Consider the following 19,843-nt stretch of genomic DNA (forward strand, 5'->3'; position numbering starts at 1 on the left):
CGGACCCTGTACTCTGGTACACAGTAGGTGCTTACTCCATGGTAGCCTCTATTATCACCATTACTCCTAGCGGCCTGGGACTCCTCCCCACTCAGCAGGGCAACAAGCCTTTATTGAGCTCCTTGGGGGGTGGCATGGTTAGGAGCAGAGGCTCTGCCCGCAGGACCTGCCAGAGCCTACAGGTCCCCGTTAGATTATCATGAATCCTGAGCTCTGATGAGCTGACATACCGGCCACAGGCCTGGGCTCAGGGGCAGCAGTGTGCCCGAGCTCGGCCCTCACTCCAGGACACCCCTGGGATGGGACCCAGGAGGCCTGGTCTTCCTCGCTCCTGCCTCCCCCTGCCTCCCGGGTCTCCCGATGCCCTCGGTCTGCCCTTGTCTGTCCCTGCCTTCCCCCGGGACCCAGGTTGTCTCCTCTGCCCAGGGATAGGTCGTGGAACTCGGCGCTGTCAGAAGGCTGGCGAGGGCGGCAATATTTTCTTTCCCCGAATGTGAATATGCTGACGCTAAGGGGACTTGAAACCATGCATGTCATCGGAGGGAGGTTTGGAAGGGCATGGGTGGCTTTGCCTGGAGACGGCTGGAGGGGACACGAGAGCTGTCAGCAAGGATTTGGGGGCCTGCGCGTGGCAGAAGGAGCGGCTTGCTCCCAGCAGCTCCGGAGGGCAAGCCTAGGGCCACGAGGGAAGGCTCTGGGGAGGCGGGTTCAGCCAGCATGAGGTGCAGCAGCCCTCCCCAGGGCCCATCCCTGGAGCTCGTCTCCTGCGAAGCAGCTTCCTGTTGCCGCCCCGCCGGGGGGCGGGGGTGCTCCCCGATGGGCTGGCCCCGTCACTTCCGAGGTTCCGTCCAGCCCCAGACCCTGCGACTCCACGCCCTGGGGATGGCCCGCTCTGGCTGGCAGGTGAGGACATGCTTGCCCCCTGATGGCAGCGCCATGCGTTGGCCAAGGACGGCGTGTCACTTACTCACAGCATCAGTGCAATTTGCAATGGCAAGCCTTCCCCCCCCCCCCCCCCCGGCCCTGCGGGCTGTGCAAGGGATGCTGGGAGCCTGGCGGGGAGAGGGCACTGCCTGGAAGACCATGGCATCCGCCAGGCTGCGGGGGTCCCAGGGCCCTGATCCCGGGTCGGGGCTCACCACCTTAGCAACACATCCCTTCTGTCAGTTGTCCGCAACACCCCGAGAGGGGAAACAGAGAAATAAGTGCTGCTGAAGAGGACTTGTGGGACCACAGCCTCACCTCCTCAGCTCCCGCCTCGTAGCCCTGGAGGAATTCCCGGGAGCCCCAGGTGTTCCTAAAAGCACACAGAGCAGGAGTCTAGGCTCCGAGCCAGGCTGCCGGCTCAAACCCTGGCTCCACCATCGCTCTCTGAAGGGGCGTGACCCCTCTGCGCCTCCGTTTCCCCGCTTGTAAACTGGGGATAGCCATACCGCTGACGTCCGTTGCTCTTGCTGTTCCCTCTGCCCAGAATATGCTACCCTCACCTCACCCCCATCCCCCAGACCACACCACAGACCCTCTCCTCCGGGAAGCCTTCCCAGATAGCTCCCTCCTCCGGCAGTCACTTCATCTGTGCGCCCCCAGGGCCCGCTGTTTACACCCTAGACAAGAAACCGGTTTGGCTCAGTGGGTAGAGCGTCAGCCTCCGGACTGGGGGGTCCCGGGTTCGATTCCGGTCAAGGGCATGTACCTTGGTTGCGGGCACATCTCCAGTGGGAGGTGTGCAGGAGGCAGCTGATCAATGTTTCTCTCTCATCGATGTTTCTAACTCTCCATCCCTCTCCCTTCCTCTCTGTAAAAAATCAATAAAATATATTTTTTTTAAAAAAAAGAAAAGAAAAGAAAAAACTAACACCAACAACCCTAGTAATCATACCGATCTGTTGGGTGCTAACAGCAGTCCCAGAGATGGGACAGCATTTTCATCTTTATAAAGGAGGAAATGGACACCGTGGGGAAGGCACTGATCCAAGGCCACACGGCTGTGAAGAAACAGAGGCTTGTCAACTCCCATTGACAAACAAGTTTAGCAGAATCTGTGTTCTTTTTAAATGCAATTATCGTTTTTTAAACGAGGCAGCGGCCGTATGCACACTTGGGTCTTTTCTCGGGTGTGTTGGAGTCTGGAGCTCCAGGCCGGCGGCCTGCCGCTCACCGGTCCTGGGGCACCTGACTTGCGGAGACGTGATCACCGGATTCTGGCCTGCCCCCGGTGCCCATGGCAGGTTCTCAGCAGAGAGCGGTTGAAGAAAGCTCCACGCGAGGTGGAATGTATTGAGGAGGGAGTTCAACAAAGGAAGGTGTGGGGTCACCTGCTCTCCCCCGCCCCCAGGCCCTTCCAGTGAGGCAGGGCCAGTTCCCGTGGGGGGAGCCGGGCCAAGTGCAGGCCCTCTTCCCAGAAGGCACCCCTGCCCACCTCCTCACCGCAGCCCTGCATCTCGGGCCTGGTGACCTGCCCTGCGGAACTGTGGCCGTCCCCCTCCCCCCTCGTCCTCCCTCAGGGGCTGGAGATGGAGGCCTCCCGTTTGGCCTGAGGACTTGGGCGAATATGCTCTCCTGCCCGCGGAGGGAAGGGCAGGCCAGGTTCTTTGGTGTCTGGGTTGCCGGGGCCAGAGCCCCCGAGAGCTGTGGGCCCTGAGGGTCACCGTGGACTGGCTGCAGGGGCGTCCGGGGACTGAGGCTGAGGACTCGGACAAGAGAAGTTTCGTTGGCCTGGCAGGTAGATAGATGGGGGACGGGTGAGGGCGGCCTTTTCCCCCAGCTGGGAGGCTCCGGAGATGGGAAGGGAGAGAGGGGGCCCAAGCAGGATTCTAGGGAGAGCAGGTAGCGAACCAGGTGCCCAGGGCCCTGGCGTGGGGATGCGGGGAGCCCCGAGGGCTGAGAGCTGGGGTGACCTCTGGGCCCTCTCTCTGAGGCCCCACAGCAAAGCAAGAGGACAAGCCCAGAAGCTAAAACCTCGGGCACCAGGACCAGACAGGCAGCTGTCATCAGCCCTCCGTGACCATCCATCCCCCTGGCCCTGGGAGTCCCCGCAGGCTCCTCCGTCAACAGTCGCGTCTCCTTGACTTTCGGACGCACCCCAGTGCACACAGCTTCACAGAGCGCGTGTGATCGGTGCCGCCCTCACCCCCGACTCCCTCACGTGACCGTTTCCGGTCAAGTTTCGCCTTCCTGATGTCTGGTTTGGGCTCCTGTGTACAACCCCCTGCGCGACAGCAGGGAGGAGGTTTATCTGCAGCGCAGGGGAGCACACGGGGCGGTTATGTGACTCGCCCTCAGCCACAGGGCGAGCAGGAGACGCCATTTGCACAGAAACCTGTCACTTTCCTCCCCGGGCAGGCCCACGAAGACTCCCATCCCTGAGGTCCAGGCCTGTGGGGAGCGGCTACAGCGTTCGGACAGGTTCAAGCCTGGGACTAAGGAGAGGGCACGGTCCTCTGGTGGCAAAGCCACGTGCCAGTCCCAGCACAGTTACAGCCAGAGGCTACGGTTGTAAGCTTGACTTGATGGTCCGGACCTGTGGCCCCACGTGGCTGAGCGATGTGGGCTGCGGGAGGTGCAGCCAGGATACAAAGCTGGATCGGGTGCCTGTAACTGAGCGGATTCGAAGCCCGCGAGAACGTTGTAAACATCTTGCCCACGTCCTTCCTTGGCCTCGTGGAATCCGGCTATAAAATAAAGACTCGGCTTGCAGGCCGTGGCGCTGTCTCTCTAGTCCAGGGGTGGGCAAACTTTTTGACTCGAGGGCCACCATGGGTTCTTAAACTGGACCGGAGGGCCGGAACAAAAGCATGGATGGAGTGTTTGTGTGAACTAATATCAATTCAAAGTGAAGGAGCAGAGGGGAGAGCAAGAGAACCGGATAGAACAGCCGGATCCGGCCCGCGGGCCGTAGTTTGCCCACGGCTGCTCTAGTCAGAGGGCAGCGGCCCACCTAGCCCCAGCTTTATTCTCCTGTCTGTCTTTTCTAATCCTTCACCGCCTCCCCGCCCCGCACCCCCTCAGGTTCACCCCTGGCCGTGCTGCCGCGGCACACAGGACCTCTGAGCCGTCAGAATGGAAGCCGTGGCGAGCGTTCGGGAGATTGTCCACCACAGGCCCAGCGACGCAGGGAGTGGGTGGCGGTGTGCAGACCCCGGCTGGGTGGACTTTCGCCCAAGCAAAGCTGGGCTAAGGGGGTGAGGGCTGATCCCAGGGTTCCAGAGATCTCCTCCTGGACTCTACATGTGGCTGTTGGGTCCCGGCCAGACACTTAAGAGTCTGTCAGTGCCCACAGGGCAGACGCCTCAGCGGGGTTGTAGGAGCCGATAGCGCTTTGGGCAGATTTGGCTGGAGCGTAGCTCCGAGCTCAGGCTGGAGAGCGCTGAGCAGGAAGGCCTGGGGGAGCAGCGGCTGTTTTAGTGGGTCTGGAGGCCGTGGAGGCGGGCAGGGCTGGGAGCACGCTGGCTTCTCCCTTGGAGAGTGTCAAGTTTGGGGGGTGATACGGAGCCTGTGGGCTCACACAGGGCCGGGGCAGGGAGAGAGCCATAGAGATGTCAACCAGCACCATTGCTTCATTTTACAGGTGAGGGAGAGGGGAGAGCGCCCCAGGGTGGGCTGTGGGGCAGAGCTTGGGGCTCAGAGCTCCCAGGGTGGGGGTCAGCTGGAAGGGCGGGCAGCATGGTTGTTCTGAGGGCTGGGGCTGAGGGAGGGTGGCTGGCCCTAGCCAATGAGGGTCTGACCTATGCGTGTCCTCCCTCCCCAGGGGCGCCCACCCGCGACGTCCTGCTGGTCTCGGCCATCATCACCGTCAGCCTTAGCGTGACTATCCTCCTCTGCGGCCTCTGCCACTGGTGTCAGCGCAAACTGGTGAGGCTCCTGCACCCCGCCCCCCACAATTGCAGGCTCGTGAAGGCTCCCCGAGGCGCGCGCAGATGGCCCACCTGTCCTCCGAGGCAGGCGCACCTGATAGACATTCACGCCGCACGTGCGCACTGCGCTGGCCTGGGTAGGTCCATGTGGACACCCAGAGCCACACACCTGGGGACATTCGTGGAGAGACGGGTCTCGCGGGCAATCTCACGCGCGCAACTCCGCGCACACGCGCCCGCCTCCCGCAGAAAGAGCCGCAGGCACACACGCTCGGACTGAGAATGGGAGCCCCCTCCCCTCCGCCCACCGCCCTCCCCCCTCCCCCGGGGCGGGGCCGAGCCGAGGCTCCTGGCCAATGAGGTGGCTGCGCCAGCTTCGCCCCACCCCCGCGCCCGCACATTCATCCAGGTTCCCCGGGTTTGTACAAGCACAAGCGGCTCCTTTTGCTCTTTAGCGAGGCTGGGGAATTGACGAGCGGATCGGGCATCAATAAGTAACGAGATGGTCAGGAGGGACATTCATCACCGAGGGCGCCTGGGCGGGAGCGGGGCTGAGCCGCCCGCCCGCAGTATGCAGCCCGCGGCCGGGAGGGTGGCTGCCCCAGGAGACCCTCAGCCCTTCCCTGTCCTGCCGCCCCAGCCCAGAAGTGCGGTGGGGCTTGGAGGACCTGCCGGGGACACCCCCAAGGGTGGGCCTGGAGGCGGCCCAGGTGTGGGGCTTTCCCAGGGTGAGGTCTAGAAGGGTCCCTGCTCAGCCCCAGAGGCGGGAGGCTGTGGCGGTGGGCACGCTCCTATGAAAGAGAAGGAGCAGACGCCCCTGGGGGGCCAGCACGCTTCCTGCAGGAAACGCATGCTCAGGAACTGGGAATGTGACTCCTTCCTGAGATTCACAGCTTCAGGCCGCTCCTTCCTGCCCCACCCCCACCCCGTGCGCGCAGCGCGCGCGCGCGCGCGCGCGTCTGCGGGACGGCTGTTCCCCGCAGGTGGAGCCAGGCTGGTTGCCCCGCATTGTTCCTGGATCTCCTGTGGCTGCTTCATCTCAGAATTTCAGGGGAGGTGGAGGGTGGGGTTTGGCCACGTGCCTATGTTCACGAGTGTCCTCGAGGCTGTGGGAGTGGCGAGCACACACTGCAGCCTGGATGTCTTGTTGGGCTGTGTCCGTGCTGGAAGGCAGGTGAAGGTGTGTGAGCAGGTGCTGCTGGTGCCCTTGAGTGTGTGTGTGTGTGGGGGGGGGGGGGGGCGTGTCTTTGTGCCGAGTGTATCCACTTGGAGGGTATTGGTGGAGTGTGTGTGAGTGTGTGTGTGTGTGCAACCCGCACAGGGAGATGTGGACAATCTCATCAGATCCCTGAGCGAGCAGATGCGTGCCTCTGCCCCACTGTCCCAGCTTCCCCTGGCAAGCGCTGCAGTGTGTGTAATTGTGTGTCTGTGTGAGCGTCTCTGTGTCTGTGTAGTATGTGTGTGTGTGTGTGAGTGTGTGTGTCTGTGTGAGTGTGTGTGTCTGTGTATGTAGTGAGAGCCGCACCCTGCCCCACTCATCTGGGGGTAGGAGTTCCAGGACAATAGCTTTGTGGCAGGTGGGCAGCTGAGAGGTGCAGAATCTCCCCGGGGCCTCAACCGCCCCCCCCCCCCATTCACTGTCCAGCCTAAGGAACTTGCCCCAGAGTCCAAGCCACACTGTCCTGACTTCTTTCTCCGAGCTGCCCAAGCCCTCAACCTGCTACCACCCCTCCTCTCCCCGCCCCCCCCCCAGCCCTCTGCCCGGGGCTGCAGAGCCAGGGAGCCCCCTGCCCAGGCTGTCCCCATGCTCCATGGAAGGGGCTTTAAGGGGCCGCACAGGTGCTGGCTCCCTGGCCCGCCTGTCCCCTCTGCAGCAGTGACGTGGTGCCCTCAGCCCAGATCTCATTTCCAAACATTAATAACTTCCTTAATCTCCAGCTGGCTTTTTCCAGCTCAGCTGCCAAGCCCGCCCTGCCAAGCAGGCTGGTGGCATGGGGTCTCCTGGACCCTGCTTGGGGTTCTATCCTTGCCCCCATGCACTTCCCCTGTCCCCCAAATCCAGTTCTGCCCCAATTCCTGTCCCCCTAGCACCCCAGCTCCACTGCAGTGACAGTTGCAGCCTGAGGGGGGGGCTCTCTGAGCTGTGGAAGGGGGAGCGGTCCTGGGGGAACCGGGGGCCAGTCCACACCAGCCGTGCCTGGCCTGGGGAGGGACAGCGGACGGCCTCAGGAGGGGGTGCTAATGGGCAAGTTCCCTGCCAATACTAGGAAGAAAGAGGAGAAGGGGGGAGGGGGAGAGGGTTCCTCACCCAGAGCCTCGCACCGCCTGAAGTGCTGGAGAATAGTGGGGGTGGGGCTCCTGCCTGAGGGTCACCCCAAGAAGGGCCCTTGGCCACCATGGACCGGCTCTAGGCTCTGACCGTCCCTGTTGGTTCTAGCAGTTTCTTGGGGTCCGAGCTGGAGCTGAGAACCGGCAGCTTTTGTGGACCCAGAGGGTCCGTCCAGCCGCTCCGCTTTTAACTCTTAAGGTTCTGGCTCCAAGGCAACGGCTAGGATGGGGGACCCCAGAGGGGCACTCCCAGTTGGTGGTTTAGAGAATTGCTGGGTACCAGGCACCACACCGAGTGCCAGAGGCCATGCAGGCCGTCATTGGGGTGAACTTCCCAGGGTGGGGGCTGAAGGCGGGAGGAAAGCAGTGACAGCTGTGCTGAGGGGCTGGCAGCGTGCGCCCGGCTCTTCCCGTGACGTCACACCAACTCGGGAAGGAAGGGGAGGCGGCCCGAGAGGCACGGGACCTGACCAGGGTAACACGGAGCATGAGGCCCTGGCACCCGGAGACATAGGGGTGCTGAGGGTGAATGAGGCCCCCCCCACTCCACACACACCCTGCGGGGAGCTCCGCGGCCACTGTCCCCAAGCAGGTGGCCCTGTGCCCAGGACGGGGCTGCAGCTGGCGGGAGCCAGGGAGCACAGCTGTGCGGCTCTTGTTTGCTTTGGGGCGAGGGGAGTCATTGACTTGTGGCTGTGGTGTCGGTGCACACGACTGCATGTGGAGAAGCGTGTGTGCGTGCGTGCGTGCGTGTTCCCACTGGGCAGGGGCAGGCGAGTGTCCGGTGGGAGAATGGTCTGCGGGGGCCGCTCCAGCCTTCCCATGGCCCCATCCCCCCGCCACCCACACCAGCCCCGGCCTGGCCCAGACCTGTGGCCCCTGGGCGCACTGAGGCCGCGTGGTGGCAGCCAGGAATGCTAATGGTGCCAGGCTCTGCAGGAGCTAAATTTAGAAACGCAGCCAAGAAGGTGAATGGCGCTCACCTTCCGGGCAGCAGGCCCAGTCGCCGCTGCAGCCACGGCCCTGCTGCCAGCCAGGGATGGGGTGCCCCGCATTCCGCCCTGCCCCTCCCCGACTCAGGCTGGGGTGAGGAGCTCTGGGGGGCTGCCTCCGAGGCAGTGGGCTGCCTTCTTACAAGGGAGCATGTTCAGGCCCTGCCCCGCCTCCCAGCCCCAGGCACGAGGACCCCGGGGAGCCTCCCGACAGTGAGGGGCACAGCCTGGGCAGGACTGGGCACGGGCCTTCTCCCCACCCCCGTTGCTCACGTCACTGGCTGCTGCCAACCTTGCCCTGCAGGGTGCCACCCCGCCATCTGGGGGCAGTGACGGGCCGGTGTGACGTGGCCAGGGTGAGGCGGCCAGGAGAGCCATCTGTCTGTGCAGAGGGAGATGTGCTCTGGGAGCCTGGCCAGAGCGACAGGAGGACAGGAGAGGCCCCAGCCTTGGGGTCAGGGATGGGGTGCAGGTCAAGGGGGTGGGGCAGGTCTTGGGACCCATTGAGGCCCAGGAAGTGCCAACCAAAGAGCAGGCACTGGTGAAGCTGGCACCCCACTGCTGTGACACCCTCACCTTGGCCTCTGACCTTGTTGCCAAGGCTGGGCTCCAGTCTACCCCCTACCCCAGGGGGAGTACCCCGCTTCCCCAGGGGAGTACCCCACTATCCCAGGGGGAGTACCCCGCTTCCCCAGGCAGAGTACCCCACTACCCCAGGGGGAGTACCCCGCTTCCCCAGGCAGAGTACCCCGCTTCCCCAGGGGGAGTACCCCGCTTCCCCAGGGGGAGTACCCCTCTACCCCAGGGGGAGTACCCCGCTTCCCCAGGGGGAGTACCCCCCTACCCCAGGGAGTACCCCGCTTCCCCAGGGGAGTACCCCCTACCCCAGGGAGTACCCCGCTTCCCCAGGGGAGTACCCCCTACCCCAGGGGGAGTACCCCCGCTTCCCCAGGGGGAGTACCCCGCTTCCCCAGGGGAGTACCCCGCTTCCCCAGAGGGAGTACCCCGCTTCCCCAGGGGAGTACCCCGCTTCCCCAGGGGGAGTACCCCGCTTCCCCCAGGGGGAGTACCCCCCTACCCCAGGGGGAGTACCCCGCTTCCCCAGGGGGAGTACCCCGCTTCCCCAGGGGGAATACCCCACTACCCTAGGGGGAGTTCCCCGCTTCCCCAGGGGGAGCCCGTTCCTGGAGGCAGGGAGGGTGCGGCCCGGGTCCCAGTAGCGACGGACGGGGTGCTGTCTCCGCAGGGCAAGCGCTACAAGAACTCCCTGGAGACGGTGGGCACGCCAGACTCGGGGCGCGGGCGCAGTGAGAAGAAGGCCATCAAGTAGGTGCCAGCCCTGGGGTGGGGGTGGGGTGTGCAGGCAGCCCAGGTGGGGGAGCCCCCGCCCCTCCCTACATCTGCCTCTGCCACACACATCAGTCCCCCTCAGCCCTTTGCTGTGCTCGCTCCCCACCCCGCACATGCCCTGTGCCTCGGGGTGGCCCCAGGCCCCACCTCCTCTGCCTGTGCCCCCCAGCCCCTCACAGTGCTCCAGGCCCCCAGCCCCATTTCTGGCTGCTCCCCCGGCACTGTGCCCTTCCTCAGCCCTGGCTGCTGGTTCCCCGGCACTGTGCCCTACCTCAGCCCTGGCTGCTTTGGGGCGAGGGGAATAATTGACTTGTCCCCCCCTCCACCCTTCACCTCACACACACCACGCCCAACCCCACCCAGCCCCCACTCTTTTCTCAGACCCTGTCAGTGTTCTCGGGGTGACCTGGAGGGGTGCAGCCCAGCGCTGGGCTGCTCAAGGGGACGCTGGTAACAGGGAAGCTCCCCTCCCCCATCCCTCCACCCCCCATCCCCAGCCAATATCTTGTTGCCTCTGACCCCCCATTTTGCTCTAAGAGGCCTTTCAAGTAAGCAGGTCAGCCTTCCACTGTGGACCACCTGGGTCAGCCCACTGCTGAGGGCCCCTGGGGGACACCAGGAGATGCCCCCCTGCCCCACCTGGCCGGGGGCTCTGTGCCCCCTGGCCGATGGCCCTGGTCCCTTCCTCAGGCCTTCACTGGGAGGCTACGGGCCGAGGGCTCCTCCATCTCAGCTGCCAGCTAAGGGGCAAGCTGCCCCCGCCTGCTCTGCCCCCTTCCCTTCGGCCCCTTCCACTGCCTAGTTCCCCCCCCCCTCGTCTCCTTTTCCCTCCCTCCTTCCCTTCTTCCTCCCCCTGCTCCTCAGGGCTCCCCCTCTGCCCCTCCTTGCCCCTCCTCTCTTTCATCTCTAGCTCTGACCCTGTCTGGGGCCTTCACAGAAGCTGCGGGTGTGTGTGTGGGGTTAGTGGAGGGCGGCGGCCAGGTTGGGGGTGGGGAGGCCGCGGGAAGCCTTTGAAGCTGGTTCGGTTGCACACTCTCCAGTCTTCAAAGCCAGAGGCGGCAGGTGTCAGGGGCAGTGCAGAGCCCGGCTCAGGGCTTCTGGGAGGCAGGGGGACAGTATGGGGAGCGGGGAGCAGGGGGCCAGCCCCCTAGCTCAGCACCTGAGATGCCTTCAGGGTGGCCCCTGAGTTTGCAGCCGTGGTCTGGGCCGAGGGGGAGGAGGGGGAGCCAGAAGTCCCGGAAAGGGCCCAGGAGGCAGAGGGGATTCGCCACAGGGGATGGTGGGCAGCGGGTGGGCAGCAGGCCCTGCAGGCTGCGCCAGCACCCACAGGGCCCTAAGACAGAGTGAGGGGACAGTGGGCTGTCCCCCTCCTGCAGCCCATGCCCCCCCCCCTGCATTGTCACCTCTGCCCCAGGGAAGGAAGCCACCACTCCTTTCTGGGTGCCCCCAGGCCCCTAGGGCTCACCCCGCACAGTCTCCCATGGCCTAGGGCCTCCTTTAAAGGGAGGGGCTCGTCAGAAGTCCTGGGGATGCGTTCTCCAGCAGAGCTCCCCACACTGAGGTCCTCGGAGCACTCCTAGTAGTTATTCCACGGGTCAAGGGCTGCATGGCCAACGAAGTGTGGGAAACACTGTACACCATCACTGGCGCCTTCAAGGCGCTGGGTTTGGCTTGGAGCCCTGGCCGCACCTTCCCAAGGTGCTCTACAGACCGGCTGTCCACACCGGGGAGCCCCGAGGGGGCGGGTGGTGGCAGCTCGGCTTCTCTCGGCCTGCTCTTTGTTTCCCCAAGTCTGAGGTCGAGAACTGAGGTCAAGGTCAACTTGTCCTTGGCTCCTGGGGTTTCCAGGCCATGCCTTCTGGCCGCTCCCACAGAAGTGCCCCCATTCTCTGTGCTTCCATAAGAGGATCCCAGAGCAGGGCGGTGGGGGGAGGGGAGCACATAGGGAGACGGGCCGAGGCTGCTTCCATAGGAGGATCCCAGAGCTCAGTGGATGCAGGTGGAGAGGGGAGAACGTGGGGTTCCAGAACTGGGGCCTCCACGCACCATGGGGATAGCGGGCGGCTTAGCAGCCACAGCAGCAGCAGGGATGGACAGGCAGGGAGACTGAGGCCAGAGGATGTTGGCAACAGGGTCTGATCGGCATTGCAGCTCTTTCCAGCCAGAACCCAGCACCCTCTCCGCCTCCCACTCCCCCTGCATCCCGCCCGGCCTTCTCCCCAGGCCCTCGCCCCTCTCCCCTGCTCTCTCACCATCTTTCTCTCTCCCACCAGCTTCCCAGGGTGCAAGGCTCCAGCCACCCTCCTGCCGCTCGCCTCCTCTCGGCACCGCTCCTCCCGCCCGGCCCGCGAGCGTGTGTGTGTGTGCCCCGTGAGCGTGTGCGCGTGCACGTGTGCAGGGGCGCCGCTGGGAGCCCGCCCGCCTCTCTTCCTCCCGCAGGAGCCGACCTGGCCCACCTGCCCTCTGTGTGCCCAGGGGCCCCCTGCCCCCCAGGACTGGCGGTGCTTGTTTCTTCTTGTATCTCCCTGTTTTCTCCCCTCTCTCTCTGCCCCTCCAGCGATCTAGACAGAGACTTTTGGAATAACAATGAGAGCACAGTGCAGCAGAAATGGAGCTCCTACCCTCCCAAGGAGTTTATTCTAAACATTTCACCCTACGCCCCTTATGGCGACCCACGACTGTCCCTCAAGTGAGTGACTTTACCTGGTTTGATCATATGTACTGAGTCTCTGCGCACGCCCTCCTTCCTCCCATCCGTCCCGGCCCTTCACTGTCCTCCCCCTGCTCCCCTCCCCCACCCCCTCCCCTGCAGCCCATGGGCAGGCTGGCCATGGGGACGAGCAACCCCTCCTGCCCCCCTCGCCTGCCCACCCCTCTCCTGTCCCCACCCCCCAGGGCCGCCACTCAGGAGAGTCCCCGCTGCAGCCAGCAGCCACACGGCCGCCCCACGCTGGTCCCCGCGGCCCCACCCCTTGCAGTCAGGATGGGGTTGCCCGTGTGGGTCCCTCCCCTTCGGTGTTGCTCGGCTTCCCTCCCCGCTGTGCGCTGCTGCCCTGGCTGCTGGTGGTGGTGGTCGGTGGTGGTGGCGGAGGTGGTGGCGGTGATGGTGGTGGTGGTGATGAACTCTGACTAACATGGCTTTCTCTCTCTCCCTGCCTGGGGGCCTCCCGGCCTGGACAGCCCGCTCTTCCTCCGTCGTTAACCCTCGTTGTCCTGTGGGATAGAGTTGGAGGTGGCTGCCCTCCCCCACCCCCACCGCCCCTGCCCCAGGCGGTGGGGAGGGGCCCCCTCCGTTGTCGTGGTGCGTTGCTCTTCAGCCCCCAGCCCGCCGGCCCCTCTCTCCTCTCTGCAGGCTCCGCTGTTAACCCACTTGCAGTGCTGATGTCTCTCTCTCTCTCTCTGTCTGTCTCTTGTCCGTCCGTCTGTCTCTCTCCTCCTCCTCTCTCACTGTCTCTTTTTTCCTTTTATCTGTTATTGTTTTTCCTCCTCTTCTACCTCCCCCCCCCCACGTGTGTCCTGCCCTCTCTCCCCCACCGCCACCCCCGGTGCCCCCTGGCCTGGCTGCCTCGCGCGCGTGCCTCCAGTGGCACCCTCCTGTCCGGCGCCAAAGTGGCCGCCGCAGCGGGGCTGGCGGTGGAGCGGGAAGGCCGGCTGGGGGAGACGCCGGCGCTGGTGCCACCACCTGGAGAGGACGCCTTGAGAAGCGGCGGCACCGCCCCCAGCGAGCCGGCCAGCGGTGGCAAGGCGGGGAGAGGCCGCTGGCGGACGGTGCAGAGCCACCTGGCCGCAGGGAAGCTCAACCTGTCCAAGTGAGTGATGGCCCCACGGCCGCCAGAGCCAGTGCTCAGGCCTGCCCCCGCCAGGGTGGACAGCGGGACCCCTGGCATGCCCGCTGCTGCCCCCAGAGGGGCCGTCCTCGGCCCCTGGCTCATCCCATCCCTTCATGAGACACCCCCCATCGTCCTCGCCATCAGCACAGCTAACAGCCATCAGTGTCGCCTCTCAGCCTGTGGCTGCTGCCCCGTCAGTCTCTCCCTTTGCCCCGTGACCAGCTCATTTCATTTTCTGCCCCCCGGGGCAGCTCCGTTTCAGCCCTCGGGTCATCCCATCCTCTTCGGTTGGCGGCCCCATATCAGCAGCCAGGTCACCCCTCCATGGGCAGCAGGCCCGTAGCTGTTGAGCCATCGGACCATCCCATCCTCGGGGGAGCTGGCCCGCTCTCAGCCTGTGTGTATGCCACTCATCTGCCACCCACCGGGCCTTCCCTCTTACGGCCAGCAGGTGGCTCTAGACCCAGAGGTTGAGCCCTGCCTGTGCTGACCATCCTCCGGCCACTCCATTGGCTTGTCTCAGTCTTGCTCACACCATCGCACCACCTGTTACGCAGGCCCACCGAGTTCATCCTCATCTCAGCCATTCCCCCTGGCTGTCCCCGGCTTGGTCAGCGGGCTGGCGGCTGGCGGGACGCTCTGTTCTTGGAGGTTGGGTTGCCGAGCCCCAGCTGGCTTCTCGTTTCTGACGAGGGTGGTCTGGATGTCAGGCGGAATTGCCTTCCCTGTTTCATAGCTGTCCGACCTCATCAGCCGGTCAGTGCCTGTCCTGGGCAGTGGCTGTAGGGCTGGCCCCTACTCTCAGCAGGTAGCACGCTCCCCTCTTTCCCGCCAGGGGGCAGCCTGGTTCTCATCTTGGCTTGTAGAACCTTCTGTGGCCCCAGGCTCTCAGGCCCTTGAACCATCCTCATCCGCTGGGACATAGGTTCCAATTGGCTACTAGAACTGCCTTGCTCCCAGCCGATGGGGCAGCCTCTCACGCAGAGGCCAGCAGCCCTGAGCCCTTCTTAGCTCCTGGGCCCCCTGGTTCTCTTCACAAAGCCCGTGATTCCTGCCATGGGGTGCACGGAGGCCCCCTGTGCTGAGGGCTCGTGTGCTTTCTGGCCTGAGGGGACACAGGCCGAGGTTCCCCCCTCCCCCCACATCAGGAGAGTCTGGAAGGCAGCCCCACCCCCCTCTGGAAGCAGGCCCAGCACGGCCCTCCCAGGCTGCTCCGGCCACAGATCCCAGGCTGGCTGAGGCCTCCAGGCCACCTGCCAGCCGGCTCCGGGCCTGGGGAAACGGATTTTTGTTTCCTGTGACTGAGAGGCTTGTTTTGGAGATGATAGGAAACCATTTGAGGTCAGCAAGGAGGAGGCAGCGGCCACCCAGGGGCCGGCCCCGCCCCCCCACCCCCCACCTCTGCCTGCCCCCAGGGAGCTCTGGGCCTGCGTGGCTGCCAGGCCTGGGCCTGTGCCTGGTGGTGGCCCCAACTCCAGGCCTGAGCCTGGCAAGGCGGCTGCCCTCCCCAGGACCCCAGCGTTTTGCTTTTTGCTCTCTCTCTCTCTCTCTCTCTCTCTTTCTCTTTCTCTCTCTCTCTCTCTCTCTCTCTCTCTCTCTCTCTCTCTCTCTCTCTCTCTCTCTCTCGGCCCACAGGGGCAGGCTAACTGTTGTCCTTTGGTTCCCAGGGAGGCTCAGGGCGTGAGCAGAGCTGAGGTCTGACTGCAGTGGTGAACGCGGCTCCCAGGGCCCGGGGGCCCCCCTCCCCCCTCAGCAGCTCAGGGGTGCATGGCTGCCTGTAAGGGGCCCGCTAGGAAGTAGTTGGCTTTGCAGGTCTCCCTCACAACCACTCAGCCCTGCCGGCGTGGCCCAAAGACAGCTGCGCAGCCGACCTTGGAGATGCGCGTGCCCTTCCAGACGTTCGCGCAATAAAGCGAACGTCGCAATGAGGGACAGCGAGTCCCACGCCTTGTGCATTGGTTCCCCGTACAAAAGTTACACTTGCACTCTACCGCGTGCACCGGCATTATGGCTAAGAGGAATGTGCACACCTTAATTGAAAAACACTTTGTTGCTAAAAAAAAAAGGCGTTGATAGGCCGGCTCAATCCGGAGTTGTCACAAACCTGCCATTTGTAAAACACAGTGTCTGCGAAGTACACAGAGCAAAGCGCAATGAAACCAAGAGGCCGTACATTAGTGACAGCGGCTGTTTCCCGTAAAACTTTATTGACAAAAAACAGTGGCCGAGAGCCCATCTCTTGCCAGCCCCTGTCTAGCCCAGGGATCGGGAGTCGGAAGGAAGGGACAGAGGAGGCTGAGGCCTCAGGCTCTGGCCCTGCCCCTTGGATGTGCTGGAACCTCCAGCCGGGGCCGCACAGCAGGGTGCCCAGGGGAGGCCAGCGCTCTGACTCCTTCCCCCTCCGTCTCCGGAGACCTTGGCGGCCACCTCTGGCCCCGGAGCGTTGCCTGGACCGCGCATCCCTGGGTCTGGCCTCAGCAGGTCCTCGGGGCATCCCTGTGACAGAGGCGGCTTGGACCATTTCTCATTCCCATTTTACAGATGAAGAAACTGAGAGGTGGACTCCCCTTTCCAAAGTCCCAAAGTTAAGAAATGGCAGAGAGGGGATTTGGACCCGGGTCTCTGACCTCCTCATCCTGCCTCTGATGGGCCGTATCCTGCCTCCGGTCTGTCCTCGCCCCCCACCCATGCCAGCGTTTCTCTGAGGTGCTGGTGGGCCCGTGAGGTGCCCTCTCTCAGATGCATGCAGGACAGGGCACCCACGCTGTTTTCCATCAGAAATGTGCAAAGTGGCCAGACAGGTGGCTCCTGGAGCTCCCGCCTCCTCTGCTCCTTTCCGGGGTCCCCCCTCTGACGAGGAGTCATGGCCCAGGAGACCAAGGGGAAACAGTTGCCCTCAGAAACGGTAACCCAGGAAGGGGGGTGAAGATGCGCCACGACCCACACCCTGAGGCCGCCCTGGCCCTGGCGCAGAGGTCTGGGGGCCCGCGGGCACCCCTGCCTCCGGGAACAAAGCATAAGCCTGCCCTCCCCGGCCCTGCACGGCCTGGATTCCACGTGTCTCCCGGCCAGGAGAGCTTAGGGACAGAGGCAGCCTTTCCTGGGGTCCCCAGCGAGACGGCAGGAGGAGGTCCATCCACCCCCTCCCGTTCCAACATGACAGGCAGCCACAGGGCCTTGGGGACCCGCCTTCACCACACAGCAGCCTCTGACGCTTCCGTGGCCGCTCAGACCAGCGAGAGGCCTGCTCGGGCAGGAGGTACTGGGTGCTAAGCTGAGCCAAGGCCAGGGGGGCGGGCTGGGCGGGGCGACGGGGCCCTCGGGGCGGGCTGGGGCCTTAGGGCCTCCTGGGGGAGGTGGCGGCGACAGCAGCGGCGAGGACTGCGACGGAGGCCTGGCGAGGACCGGCAGAGCGCGCCCTGCACCCGGGCCTCCTGGTCCTGGCTCTGGGCTTCTTCTCCACTGTGATCCCTTCACCTGCTTCTCCTTTCTCTCCTCTCCCCCACCCACCCCAAGTTTCGAGGACTCCACCCTGTCCACGACCACTACCCTTGAGTCTATCCCCAGCTCCACGGGAGAGCCGAAATGCCAGCGACCCCGCACCCTGATGCGGCAGCAGAGCCTGCAGCAGCCGCTGAGCCAGCACCAGCGGGGCCGGCAGCCCAGCCAGCCCACCACCAGCCAGAGCCTGGGCCAGCTGCAGGCCCACGCGGCCTCAGTGCCCGGCCCCAACCCCCGGGCCTATGGCCGGGGCCAGGCGCGGCAGGGCGCCTCGGCCGGCTCCAAGTACCGGGCGGCCGCTGGCCGCAGCCGCTCCAACCCGGGCAGCTGGGACCACGTGGTGGGGCAGATTCGAACCCGAGGCTTGGACATGAAGTCCTTCCTGTAAGTCCCCCCCCCTTGAGCCGGCGGTCCCCACTTCCCCACCCCAGCCTCTTCCCCCACATCTCCAGGGCAGGTGCCAAGCAGACTCGGACACCCCTCCAGTCTCCTGTAGCTCATGCTCACGCCTGCAGCCCCCATGGAAGGGTTCATATCTGAGCCACCCCTCGGAGGACCCTGGTGTCTCAGGGCTCGGAGAAGGTCCCCCCTAAAAGTCAGTGGAGACACTAGAGAAGCTGCTGAGGTCCCCAGATCCGTCTCCTCTTCTGGGCTAGTCCCAGGGGCCGCTCGTGGCCTCCCTGTCAGACCCCCCTCTCCTCCTGTGACCTCTTTCCTCCCTGCTCCCCAGCCTGGCCCCCTTCCACCCCTCGTCAGGCCCTGCCTCCTCCCCTCCAGGTACTTCTACCCTGTAACTGGACTCTGCCCCCTTCCTTCCCGCACCCCCTCCCTCCCCTCGCTTCCCCGTCCCTGCCTGGGCCCTGTCCTCTGCCTCTGCGACCTTCCTAGCCACCTGCCCTCCAGCTCCCACAGTGACCCCTCCCCAGAGGTCAAACGTCAGATGTCCCTCCCGAAGCTTTAGAGAACGTTGTTTCTAAAATCAAAGCCTCCTTGCGAGCATGCGGGTCTGAGAAGTAACACACCATTTAACCTCAGCCGTGCCCCAGCCACATGCCCCCTGCCCCGCCTCACTGGTTGGGCCCCGGCCCAGGGCACCCTCTCCCCCGTCCGTCCGGGCACCTGTCCCACTCGGAGCCCAGGGCAGGTCTGGGCTTCCGTCCCCGCCATCACCACCTCCAGGGCCTAACATGACCTTCCTTGCAGGCTCGGGGGTTATGCCCTCTCCCGGGTCTCTCCCGGGAGCACTTTTCCCGAGCAGGCGACCAACACACCGACCTGGGAGAAGAGAAAGGGAGGAGGAAGGGGCAGGCCCAGCTCCAGGCCCAGCTCCCTGGCACGATGTGGGGACCCTCGGGGCAGCTCCTCCAGCTGGACCCCGGCCCGAATTTCCCGAGCAGACGGAGTGCTACCTCTGGCAGAGACGCCCAACAGGAGCAGCTGCACCAAGCCAGCTTCCCATGCTCCTGCCAGTGGCCCGGGCCCCACCTGACCGGACATGCTGCCTGGGACTCACTTGGCAACGCCGGGCAGCGCATCCACTGGGGCTCTCCCCGGCCCGGGGCCCTGGGACCCCGCGGGACGCCCGCAGGAGACAGGATGCTCAGCAGAACCTGCTGGTCTCCGGGTTACAGGTTGTTTGGAGACAGGTGCTGTGGCACCGGCGAGGATGAGGAGAGCCCAGGGAATCGGTTCTGCCGAGGGGAAAGCGCCGAGAGCCAGCGGGCCCTGCCCTCTCTCCTCCTGCCCGCGCGGCTCCACGCGTGTCCCCGCAGAGGGCCGGCCAGTTGTGTGAGGGCCGTCATAAGTATCTGAGGCTTTGCCGGACACATGGAGTCTTGTTCACATTTTTTTAAAAATATACTTTTATTGACTTCAGAGAGGAAGGAAGAGGGAAAGAGAGAGAGGAACATCGATGATGAGAGAGAATCACCGATCGGCCGCCTCCTCCATGCCCCTGACCGGGGATCAAGCCCGCAACCCGGGCATGTGCCCTGACCGGGAATCAAACCTCGACCTCCTGGCTCATAGGTAGACGCTCAACCACTGAGCCACACCGGCCGGGCTGGATCACGTTTTTAAATGTACAAACTGTTCTTGCCTTGTGGGCTCTACAAACACAGGCCACCAGCTGTAGTTTCTCGACCCCTGACCCCTGACCCCTGCCTTATGGTTCAGTTTCTGAGGCCTTCCATTCACCCAGACGCTGGTGGCTGGGGTAGGGGGTCAGGGTGAGAGGGCTAGCCAGGGCCACCCCCAAGACCCCACTCCTCTCTCAGGGAGGAAGGCGTCCCTCCTGCTCCGTGGGTGTGGCCGCCCACCACCACCCGCTCCCCCCCCAACCTCCCCTCCTGGCCCCCATGCTCGCCCTGGCGGCCTGGCCTGCAACCTGGAGAGAATGACAAATCGGGAGTCTATGCAGAGGAGCCGTTTGGTGTTCCAGAGGAGCCGAAGGAGTATCTGAAAAATGCATTAACCAGGGAACAACGTGTTGTTTTCACCGGCTCGCCTTCCGCCCGCTCAGCCGGCTCCCAAACAGCCAAATGGAATTTTACCAACTCCAAGACAGTGCCGGTGGGCAGGGACCAGAGGGAGCGAGGACTCGTCCCGTCCCCAAAGGCAGACGCCGGCGCGAGTGTCAGCCTGGAGTGACCGTACACAGGACAAAGACAGAGAAGGCCGTGGGACCACCTACCGACCTCCTCCCCGCCCCAGGCTCCCACGTCCAAGACCTCTGCACCCGCCTGCCCGCCCTCCGGAGGCCTCGCTCACCGGCCACAGCTCCCTTGTTGGCAGGCCCCCTGGGACAGAGCCACAGCCAGCTGCCTGCCACTCGCCTGCCCTCCAGGGTGGAGGTGGAGGTGGAAGTGGTGGGCTCGGACCCGGGATCGGCCTCCCTCCGGAACATGCCCCCAGCTTACCATCTTTCCCCTGGACCTCCTGGAGACGCTTCCGTGCCCGCCCCGTCTGCGAACCCCTCTCCCTCTGTGGG

The 19,843-nt window shown here is 64.5% G+C and overlaps 1 protein-coding gene across 10 annotated transcripts in view; it reads left to right on the forward strand.

Annotated features, from left to right (window-relative positions):
- Window positions 1-19,843, forward strand: part of SYT7 (synaptotagmin 7) — a 64,111-nt gene that overhangs the window by 19,830 nt on the left and 24,438 nt on the right. Inside the window, exons 2-6 of one of the 10 annotated variants that reach the window (XM_080687236.1) lie at window positions 4,748-4,851; window positions 9,420-9,499; window positions 12,081-12,212; window positions 13,108-13,332; window positions 16,921-17,238. In XM_080687236.1, the coding sequence (XP_080543362.1) occupies window positions 4,748-4,851; window positions 9,420-9,499; window positions 12,081-12,212; window positions 13,108-13,332; window positions 16,921-17,238 (859 nt within the window). Of the gene's footprint in view, window positions 1-4,747; window positions 4,852-9,419; window positions 9,500-12,080; window positions 12,213-13,107; window positions 13,333-16,869; window positions 17,239-19,843 lie in introns of all 10 variants that reach the window. The other 9 variants (XM_080687234.1, XM_080687237.1, XM_080687238.1 and 6 more) reach the window with 9 other exon arrangements.

Source organism: Plecotus auritus, assembly GCF_963455305.1.
Source record: "Plecotus auritus genome assembly, chromosome: 9".
Taxonomy (NCBI): Eukaryota; Metazoa; Chordata; class Mammalia; order Chiroptera; family Vespertilionidae; genus Plecotus; species Plecotus auritus.